The sequence below is a fragment of the Palaemon carinicauda genome, chromosome 34 (assembly GCF_036898095.1).
Source record: "Palaemon carinicauda isolate YSFRI2023 chromosome 34, ASM3689809v2, whole genome shotgun sequence".
Lineage (NCBI taxonomy): Eukaryota > Metazoa > Arthropoda > Malacostraca > Decapoda > Palaemonidae > Palaemon > Palaemon carinicauda.
In genome coordinates, this window is record NC_090758.1 from 673,387 (window position 1) to 685,886 (window position 12,500).

Genomic DNA, 12,500 nt, shown 5'->3' on the forward strand with positions numbered 1-12,500 from the left:
ACTGCCTCCAACACTTTGCAACCTTCATTCACTCTCTGGCGTACATCTGCTTCCACTCCACCATTTGCTGCAACAACAGACCCCAAGTACTTAAACTTATCCACCTCCTCAAGTAACATGACATTCAACCTTGCACCACCTTCCCTTCTCGTACATCTCATAACCTTACTCTTACCCACATTAACTCTCAACTTCCTTCTCTCACACACCCTTCCAAATTATGTCACTAGTCGGTCAAGCTTCTCTTCTGTGTCTGCTACCAGTACAGTATCATCCGCAAACAACAACTCATTTACCACCCATTAATGGTCATTCTAACCTACCAGTTTTAATCCTCGTCCAAGCACTCGAGCATTCACCTCTCTCACCACTCCATCAACATACAAGTTAAACAACCACGGCGACATCACACATCCCTGTCTCAGCCCCACTCTCACCGGAAACCAATCACTCACTTCATTTCCTATTCTAACACATGCTTTACTACCTTTGTAGAAACTTTTCACTGCTTGCAACAACCTTTCACTAACTCCATATAACCTCATCATATTCCACATTGCTTCCCTATCAACTCTATCATATGCTTTCTCCAGATCCATAAACGCAACATACACCTCCTTACCTTTTGCCAAATATTTCTCGCATATCTGCCTTACTGTGAAAATCTGATTCATACAACCCCTACCTCTTCTAAAACCACCCTCTACTTCCAAGATTGCATTTTCTGTTTTATCGTTAATCCTATTAATCATTACTCTACCATACACTTTTCTAACTACACTTAACAAACTAATACACCTTGAATTACATCACTCATGTACATCTCCCTTACCCTTATATAGTGGTACAATACATGCACAAACCCAATCTATTGGTACCATTGACAACACAAAACACATAATAAACAATCTCACCAACCATTCAAGTACAGTCACATCCCCTTCCTTCAACATCTCAGCTTTCACACCATCCATACCAGATGCTTTTCCTACTCTCGTTTCATCTAATGCTCTCCTTACTTCCTCTATTGTAATCTCTCTCTCATTCTCATCTCCCATCACTGGCACCTCATCACCTGGAACAGCAATTATATCTGCCTCCCTATTATCCTCAACATTCAGCAAACTTTCAAAATATTCCGCCCACCTTTTCCTTGCCTCCTCTCCTTTTAACAACATTCCATTTCCATCTTTCACTGTCTCTTCAATTCTTGCGCCAGCCTTCCTTACTCTCTTCACTTCTTTCCAAAACTTCTTCTTATTCTCTTCATATGACTGACCCAATCCCTGACCCCACTTCAGGTCAGCTGCCCTCTTTGCCTCACGTACCTTGCGCTTTACTTCCACATTTTTCTCTCTATATTTTTCATACTTCTCTATACTATTACTCTGCAGCCATTCTTCAAAAGCCCTCTTCTTCTCTTCCACTTTTACCTTCACTCCCTCATTCCACCATTCACTGCCCTTCCTCATGCTGCCTCCAACAACCTTCTTGACACATACATCACTTGCAATCCCAACAAAATTTTCTTTTACTAACTTCCACTCCTCCTCTAAATTACCAGTTTCTCTTACTCTCACCTCGTCATATGCCATTTTCAACCTTTCCTGATATTTACTTTTTACCCCTGGTTTTATTAGCTCTTCAACCCTCACTAGCTCCCTTTTACATCCACCTACTCTATTTCCCTACTCTTTTGCTACAACTAATTTTCCTTCCACCAAAAAATGATCAGACATACCATTAGCCATACCCCTAAACACGTGCACGTCTTTCAATCTTCCAAACATTCTTTTAGTTATCAACACATAATCCATTAATGCCCTTTCTACTACTCTTCCATTTGCCACTCTTACCCATGTATAATTATTTTTATCTTTCTTTTTAAAAAAGCTAGCACTTATTACCATCTCTTGTTCAACACAAATATCTACCAGTCTCTCACCACTCTCATTTTCACCTGGTACGCCATACTTCCCAATGACACCTTTTACCTCTCCAGCGCCCACTCTAGCATTTAAGTCACCCATGACAACTACATAATTCCTTCTACCCAGTCCTCCACACCTAGTTAATTCATTCCAGAACTCATTCCGCTCTTCTTCACTTTACTCACTGCCTGGCCCATACGCACTGACAAACGCCCAACATTCCCTACCCAACCTAACCCTTACCCATATTAACCTAGATGATATCTCCTTCCATTCCACTATTTTACCTGTCATCCATTCACTCAGCAATAACGCCACACCCTCTCTCGCTCTTCCCCTTTCAATCCCAGACACTCTACCAGACATTTCACCAAACATCACTTCACCGTTTCCTTTCATCTTTGTCTCACACAAGGCCAATACATCCATCCTTCTACTTCTAGACATACTTCCAATTTCACATCTTTTACTCTCTATCGTACTACATCCACGCACATTCAAACACTCCAAAACTAGAGTGCAGGGAGCAGTCACTCTCCCCCAGCTCCATCTCTTTGTCGATGTCTCGTAGGATTTTTATAATAATAATAATACTAGTAATAATAATAATAATAATAATAATAATAATAATAATAATAATAATAATAACTAGACTGCAACTGGCTAAAGCCAGTGGCGGTTGATTCCCCTGCAAAATAGGTGTCGAAATGTTTTTGTCAATCAGTAAAAGGTATTGTGTACAGGTTTATTGGACTAATGACCCATGACTAAAGTTTGAGTTACAATAACAAACTATTCTTAAGCAATTTATCTGTATAATAGCAGGTATATGGAGAAAAAAACATAGGCAAAAATCACCAATATAGAGAAATTGACCTTTGAACTTGAAGACAATGGGTACATTCAAGGTCATGTGAAGATCACGGGTTAAATATGAACCCATATGAGGAAAGAGTATGCGTGAATGGGAGGGGCGGGGTGTCAACGAAACATCACCTTTAGCCCACCTCATTTTTTTCCATGAAATAGCCATATGACCTTGAAAATGAGGGTCAAGGTCAAATTTGACATTTTATATGGAGGTTTTATGCATATGTTTGGTGCAGTTTACTATTGCGTGCTATGACCAAAAACCAGTATTTTATGGAGAAATTGTCAAAGTCACGAATTCTGCAATGTCAAAAATAGTTAAAAATTTATATTAAAAAAAGTAATTAAGCAGTCGCTACCTTAGATGAATATATAGGGCATCATATGCCACTAAGATCAGGGCTCTGGGCCTTCCGGTTTTTGAGATATCGGAAACAAACATGTTTTGAGCCAGTTCGGCCATTAGCGACCTTGACCTTGACCTACTTGCATTAAAGTAGGGATATATCTGGGGATCTACCTCTGTATCATTGTCCATAAGGCCCTTAGCCATACGGCTTATACTTTAGGCCTAATGGAAATTTAAATTCTACAAATTTTACCTTTAAAAGCCCCTGTGACCTTGAAAAGTAGGTCAAGGTCACTTAAACAGGGTCTATGGCATATTCTTACCATAGGCTACCTATGATAATTATATCAGATTTCTTGCTAAAAAAAAAACTCTCGAAAAAAAAATAATAATAATAATAATAATAATAATAATAATAATAATAATAATAATAATAATAATAATAATAATAATAATAATAATAATAATAATAATAATAATAATAATAATAATAGCATTCCCCTAAAAGGGAATCCTAATAATGCTAACAATTATTATTATTGTTATTATTATTATTATTATTATTATTATTATTATTATTATTGCTACAACAACAGGAACAACAACAACAATAATATCAATAAAAATACAACAGTAACAGAAATAATGATAAAAAAAACATTAACAAAAAATAATAACAACAACAGCAATAATAATAATAATAATAATAATAATAATAATAATAATAATAATAATAATAATAATAAACACAAATTCCCACAAATATTTCAAGATAAAGATGAATCCCCTGGAACCTAAAGTATTACAATATCACCCACTCTGAATTTTCGCACCAATATTGGGTAATAAAGGTCTTTCAGAAATGGCATAAATCATCCACCTTGGAAAAACTAAAATAAATTCACTAGAAAACTGTGTCCCAATTTCAACACCTTGCTTTACCAACTTGGTCCTTTGTGCTTTTCTAAGGACAAATAACAATCTTTTTCTTTTAGGGTTTGGTTGATTACAGCTGGCCTACTTAAAAAAACTATTCAAATTAAAGTATTTAGATTTTTTTACATCATTTACTTCAATTGAATATAAGATTATTAGACATTGCATTCATCAAAGAAAAAAAAAGATAATGGATATATTTACTTCTGAATATTTTCCAAAAAAATTATTTCACTATTTTCATATTATTCATTCCAATTCAATATAAAAGTATTGGATTTTGGAGTTATCTAAAATAGAAAAATATTGATATTTTTCATTTTGATGAATTGATTCGGGGCTGATCTACTTAAAAATACATTCAAATAAACTTGTTTTCATTGTTTTATATTATTTATTTCAATCAAATATAAATGCATAGAATTTTTCAGTAATCTAAAAACAGAAAACTCTATATTATTTTGTATTGATGGATTGATTAGGGGCTAACCTATTTAAAAAAAGAATATGATTGAAAGTAAAAATATTCAAAATCCTTTCAATGGTTCATATCATTGATATAGAATTGAATATAAATGAATTGAATTAGCAATTATCTACACATAAGAAAGTAGATTTTATTTTTATTTTGCTAGATTGATTGAGGGTGACCTACTTAAGAAAACATAGAATCAAAAGTATTTTATTGTTCAGGTTGTATTAATTATGAATGTATTGAATTTTAGCTTTTTGTGATTAGAAAATTTTCGCCATAAAATCAAACTAACTTTCTATTGAGATTTACCAGAGAAATATGTAATGAAGTTTGGCATTAATCTTTTTTCTGTAATAACTTAGAATATTATAATTAACTATAAATTTCTTTATTTTTACCAGATATTCTGTCTATGGTCTGTGATGCGATTCCTGAGGAATATAAGAGCAGGGGTCTCTTATAAGGAACCAGAGGCTATTGAGCTCTGAGGCTCTAGATACTCCTTTCGATTCCAGTTGATTCCTCAATAATTCCTAGTGATTTTGAGTGGCTATTGGAATGATAGGACATTTCCCAATTGTTAAACGAGTATCAATATGCAATGACTCATTCAGTGTTCGATTCCTTAGGAGTCTTCGCGGCGTCATATTCATAAGGAATCATCGTCAACCGTCTTCAATTGGGAATGACTATTTTGCTCTAGGATGAAAGACCTTTTCTCAAAAGATTTTTCGTGGAGTCAAACTCATAGTGAATCCTCGTCAATCGTCTTCGATTGGGAATCAATCCACGTTGCTCCAGAATAAAATACCTTTTCTCTAAAGATTCTTCGTGGAGTCAGATTCATAATGAATCCTCATCAACCTTCTTCGACTGAGAATGGCCCCAAAGGGCTCTAAGATTAAAAACCTATTTCCGTTTTGATACCAGAGATCTCACTGTTCAGTGGTTTATGCAGAACACTAGTCACTGCTAATTTGATGTTTACATTAAGAGATTCCAATTGATTCCCACAATATAATGACATTCCAAAGAATTTATATGCAGAGTCTTGTCTTATGCTTGACTTGAAATGATTCCTAATGATTCTAAGGAAGCCAGTGGCCTCTAAGTGAATTCAAATGTACAAATGGATTCCTTCAGACACTAAAAAACTCCAACTAAATGGAAATTTGGGGCCAGAAATATATCATATTAATAGATCCCAGAAATCTATCCATTAACACCTGGTGATAACAAAGTACACCAATCATATCATAATGATTGCAAATAATAGATGTTATCAAAAACTGGGGATTTTTAAAGAAAATTATGAGTACCAAATAAAACATAGGTTTTTAAGATACATCAGAATATTTCTAAGATTCCAGTAATTTTTTTCAGGATTTCATGCATCAAACTATTATCAACATCATACTAAAATTTCCAAGCTCAAAATGGATAAAAAGTCGTCCGGAGGACTCTTACTATGATATTCCCTGTTCCTTGTGTATAACAAATAACCTTTCTGAATCAGAATATATTTAAAGCATATGAAGAGTGTTGATTTTTTTACTGATGAGTGACATATGGGTAATAGAATATTTTTCTTCAAAGATTGATATCGTCTTTTGTGTTTACTGGTTGCTTGAAATCCTATGGTATAAGCTCCTATGTAATCTTCGTATTCTTGGGGCTGTATCAAAAAGCTGAATACATTCATTGAAAATGATAGACTCTAAGATACTATGTATATGATGATAACACAGGGATATATATATAACTATTATAACCAATACGTTTTTATTTTTAAGCAAATTTTTATATATTACTTGTATTGATCAAATATCTACGTGGGAAAGCATTTAAAACTGTAACTACGAAAATTGAACTGTATGTAAATCTTTGGAAATATATTAGTAATGTGTAAAGAAATATAGTTATCAAAGATATAGCTACAAAAAGCGGGATATTTGAAATTAGTATGAATTATTGACCCTGATTATAAAACATATCTATTAAAAATTTATAATAAATAAAGAAAAATCATTAAAGAATGATCATTCTATTTTCACCAATGAATAAAGGCAGTGCCTGTGATGTATACCAAAGAGAAAAAAAGCCTAAAAATATTTTCATTTTCTGGCATATCAGTCAAGTAAAATAGGAGATTATCCTTCGTTAATATTCATAGTATAAATTTGTGATATATTACAAGCCAAATGTTAGGATTTTCAAGAGCTTGATTTCGGAGTCTTCAGATGGAAGGAAATGTGATATCAGTTTTACGTCTCGTAACTCAAAGGGAGCATTGAATACCTTAGTTATACAGTCTTGGAAAGAAGAGAGAAAATGAGATTCTGGTCTCCAAGCCATCATTACAAGAAGAAAGAGAAGAATTCTTTTGATGCGAATGATATTGCGTTTTAAAAAGCCGCGTGAAACAGCTTCGTCCTCAGACTTCAAGAAGAGCTACGAAGCTACACGTACTTCAAAGAATATCAGAGTGTTATTATCGTCAGGGGAAAAAATGGTTTTGGAGAATATATTCCAAACAGATTTTTATATAGATCGATAGCCTTTTTTTCGTAATATGAACAGTGATATGTATTAAGAATGACATTGTTTTCAATCAACATTATTCAAGAAGAGTTACGAAGCTTGAAAAAATATCAAAGTATTGTTATTATCAGAGGAGAAAAGTTGGTTTTGGAAAATGTATATACCAAACAGATTTTTATATAGATATATACACATTTCGTTTTCATAATATGAGCAGAAATATGTATTAACAATGACATTGCTTACGATCGAAATTAATTTGTTGTGTCAATAATATAAAAGCCAATTATTTTATAAATTGGATCAAATATCATGTTAGATTTCCTCAATATACTTAATTTTTTTAATTCATTTGTCAAGAACAAATTTAATGAAACAGAATAATTGAGATTTTAGGGACATTTTCGGGAAAAAGATATATACAACATTGAATTGAATTCGGTAAAGATAGTTAATTTTATCAAAAATAAAACAATATTTTTACATAAAAAAATAAGGAAATGGGTTGATAAATTGATAAGTTTATATGTTGAAAAGCCGAATCAAGTCAAAATAAGTCATCACAAATTTGAATATTGATCTTATAGATTATTTTTTTTTTAAATATTATAAGACTGAAAAATTTATTTGATATATTGATAACAGACATAGCTAATTAGCCAGAAGCATTTTGATTATCAGATGAGACAAGTTTGTCTAAAGAAGATGTATACATTGAAATGAAATGTACAGACAGTATCAAAAGTAAATTGAAATTCCTGAGAAATTTAACCTGATTTTCATTTGTAACAATACATTAAAGGTAAAGATGATGCTGAATGTGAACCAGTATCATATATATAATCGTATTTGATGTAATGAAAGTGAATAATTTGATTTTATTGTGTATAAAGAGATTGAAAAGTGTAATAACTTTTCTGGACATTTTAAATTTCAAGCAAAACTGGGGTTGAATGTAAATGATAAGATCAAACAGAATGTAAAAAGCTGACACGTGTGATGAATGTTAGTAGGAATGTAAGTATCATCTCTGAAGAATGTGTTAAATACTAATTTTATGCAGTGCCTGTTGACAGATATAATGAATATGAAATATCTTGGACTTATCGGAGGGTATTTCATTTCTTAGGATTTCTAATAAAAAATGTTATCTTGAATAATGACATATCATTGAAGATTTATTTTTATGATCTATTGACTATGAAAAGTGGGTGGACAGAAGGATAATGAAATTAAAATCCATATTTTATTTTGTTTATATATATGTAATGTATATACATGACTATGAGTAAAGTATTATTAACTGGAAAGAAACTTTCATATATTAACACGATGTCTCTTAAATCATTTCAATGATTATCTCTCTAACCTGAGGAAATTAAAAGATACATACTTTAACAAAATATCTTGATTTATAAACATTAAAATGCTAATATTAAATAGAAAATATTATTGAATTAGTTACATAATTTTGAAAAAGGAATAAAAATGAATGCTTCTACAAAGTGAATTTTTATAAAGGATTTTTTTTTAATATATCTTGATTTATAATTATCAATATGATGCCTTAGTCCCAATACCAATGTATATCAAGGGAAATAATGTTCTTAAATGTGACACTGTGTATGTATACAATCGTGTCATTCGGCGTATTTAAAAATAACGTTAAGCATTTGTATGACGGTAGATTTAGTACAATGTGTATATATATGATTAGATGTACAACAAATAATGAATAATGTTTAATGCTGATATAGACAATCGTTTAAAATGGAAAAAGTTTTTATTTTATTTCTAGTTCTGGAGACAAAATCATATTGTTTAGTGTGTGGTTTTTAATAGACATGATTATCTGATATGAAATAAGAAGAGTGCATTTATTTATTTGATATTGCATGTTACGTATTTATATTTTCTTATACTGTTTATGTTAATTTTTTTTAAGTATAAGTGACATGAAGTTACAATAGTTATAACATTTTGTGAACATGGTCACCTTAATTGTATTATTGGTGATTTGTATTATAGAATTGAAAACTATAATTGAATTTGTAAGATAGATAAAATAAAGGTTTGTAAGAAATATTTCTTTATATTTACCCATTCCAAGCTTTTTCATTCAATTTTCAACAAAAAAAGTTACCTAAAAACTATGAATATTAGTTCATTACCTTTTTTTTTTTTTTTACAATAACTAATATGTATTGAATCTTTGATATCCTTGATGTCAAAAAGAAATGTATTTAAAAAAAGGTAACGTTTGAATTTCCAAATTAAGGTAAGAAGTAAGTTTTCAAACAGCTGGTTAACATTAGTTGTGCTAAGTGATTCGAATGCAAAAGTAGTTAATTCTAATCCTGGAGGGTTATTATTCGATGACCTCTGGAGGAATGAAGAGATTTTAAGCATAAGTTAAACTACATGAATCGTATACAAAAGTCTCTATCAGAAAATTAGTCTGTTATTTTTCGGGCAAATATGAAATGGTAGTTATGTTAGGTGATTTCACTACATAAATGTACAATAAAAAAGGGCGTGTGGAAATTGGATTTACCGGTTTTGTTTTTAGGGAAATGAGAAACGCTAGTTGTGATAGGTAATTAAAATGCAAAAGTATCTGGAAAAAGTTGATGATTTTAGTGTGAAAGTGTACAAAAATGTGGGTGATTTCAGTGCAAATATCAACAATAAAAAGTGAATTGAACAATTGGATTCTCCTGTTCTGTTACATAAGAATTATTTGTAAGTTTTTATGAAAATTAGAAACTTTAGCTATGATAGGTGATTTGAATGCAAAAGTGTACGAAAAAGGCGTAGGGAAAAAAGTTAAATTTTATGCGATTCAGAATTAAAAACAATTGGTTAAAGCGAGATGGTAGCCTTGCTTGGGGATTTGAATGCAAGTGTAAGTGACATAACTTTGAAACGAAAGGGAATTATCAGTTATTAAAGAACGTGGAAAATAGAGAGGTGACTAGTAACTTTATAGTGGGGTTTATGTGATTATCGACGAAGACGATAAGATTTTATAGCTGCTAAAAATCTTGATACTGAAGTAGAGAACTGAAAAAGACTTGCATGTGAAGGATACTAGTGCAGTGAGTCTATGAATGGAAAATGACTTGATAAAATTATATATTAGTATTAATTTGTAAAACAAAATGCTTTGAATGAGTAGTCTTTCAGAGTATATATATTAAAGAAAAAGTATATATATATATATATATATATGTATAAGTATATATATATATATATATATACACACATATATATATATATAATATATATATGTATATATATATATATATATATACATAAATAAATATATATATGTATAAATAGATATATATATATATATATATGTATATATATATATAATATAAATATATATATATATATATATATGTATGTATATATATATATATATATATATTATACATACATATATATATATTATAAATATATATATTTTATATATATATATATATAGTATATATATATATATATATATATCCATATATATATACATATATATATATATATATATATATATTCATATATATATATATATATATATATAAATATATATATATATATATATATATACATATGTGTGTGTACATATAACAATAAAATACTCATTTGTTAGTCGTTTAATCTCTAAATCCAATTGTTATTTACTTAACATTTTTTTCCTTTCCTCCACGCGAAAAACTCAAGTATTATCTCCCCTAGAAGTTCATTAAGATATCTGAAGATAATTAAGAACTATTTCATACATTTATGAGTCGTTTGGAGCCTACGATGTCATCTCTACGCATTATTTTTTCAAATATTGAATATATATTATCATCATTATTTTCATTTAATTAAAATTATCATTATTATTAAAATCATTAAAGTTAGTATGCCTCTTATTAGTAGAATTACTAAAATAATAATCATTATTATGATAATTATTAATATTGAAATTACTAAACTCATTATTATTATTAAAATTATTAAAATCTTTATTATTATTAAAATTACTTTTTTAATTCTCATTATTGAAATTATTATAACTATTAATGATATTGATATTTATATATTTTTCAAAATTATTTAATTATTGGAATTAATATATGAAAATTTTTAAAAATAATGGAGTCGGTTCTCTAAATCAGTTATAACCCAGTGTACGATATATACTTATATATTTATATATTTATATATCTATATATTCATATATTTAAAATACTAAATTAATCGTTTTCATATTATTATTATAATTATTATTATGTATTATTACTATTATTATTATTATTATTATTATTATCACTATAAATTGATACTTTATTATTATTATTATTATTATTATTATTATTATTATTATTATTAATATTATTATTATTATTATTATTATTATTATTATCATCACTCTAAATTAAAACTATCAAAATCTACAATTCTTAATTTTTGTAATAAAGCAAAAGAATTAATGAAAAAAGAGAGCATATCTAAACTGAAAACCACATAGGCCTAAGTATAGTTATCTCAAAACCCTTTCCAATACGGGCACCCCCTCCTCAGTTGCTCAAAGCGCCCACTCAGAAACTCGACTTTTCATTTCTATTTCTCCCTTTTGAAAGAATCTCTTTTCCTATATCATATTGGGTATTGATAAGAGGCATCACTCCCTTCAACGCACTTACCAATATGGCGGTGACAAGGAGGCTCTCCCCTGGGAGGATTGGTGATAACGTAGGTGAGGTTTCCAATTTATTCGTCTGAGTCAGTTGCCAAGATTCGATTACGATAGGCGAGGTAAAGGTAAAGTCTTTGGCATATGGAATTGGTTTTCCTTTTTGGCAAAATGTGGTTGTTTACTTGCTTTTTTGTTTGTTAATTTGATTGTTTTGGGAGTTATCTTATATATGAATATATATTTGCGATACGCCAGTGAACGCGTCCCGTCAAAAAAGAAGGCTGATTATTTTGATGGGTGAACGTAAACATGCAAATCTACGCCACTCCCACCACTATATGACTACTCGCTCTCTCTTCTACCCTAGTGATTGAGAGAGACGGAAGTTTATACGTATGGCAATGGTGCTGAGCATGACATTAATAAAAGGAATATATATATATATATATATATACTTATATATATTTATATACATATATATATATTATATATATACATATATATATATATATATATATGTATGTATATATATATATATATATATATACACGCACACACACACATATATATATATATATATATACACGCACACACACACACACATATATATATATATATACACGCACACACACTCACACACACATATATATATATATATATATACATATATATATATATATATATATATATTTATATATATTATTACTTGCTAAG

At 29.7% G+C, this 12,500-nt stretch overlaps 1 protein-coding gene across 1 annotated transcript in view; it reads left to right on the top strand.

The window, feature by feature from the left end:
• The window catches only part of LOC137626529 (uncharacterized), a 20,983-nt gene extending 11,893 nt beyond the window's left edge, over positions 1–9,090 (top strand). Inside the window, exon 7 of the mRNA XM_068357573.1 lies at positions 4,963–9,090. Coding sequence (XP_068213674.1) covers positions 4,963–5,049 — 87 coding nt within the window. The 3' untranslated portion in view covers positions 5,050–9,090. The remainder of the gene's footprint in view (positions 1–4,962) is intronic.
• The last annotated feature ends 3,410 nt before the right edge of the window (positions 9,091–12,500 follow it).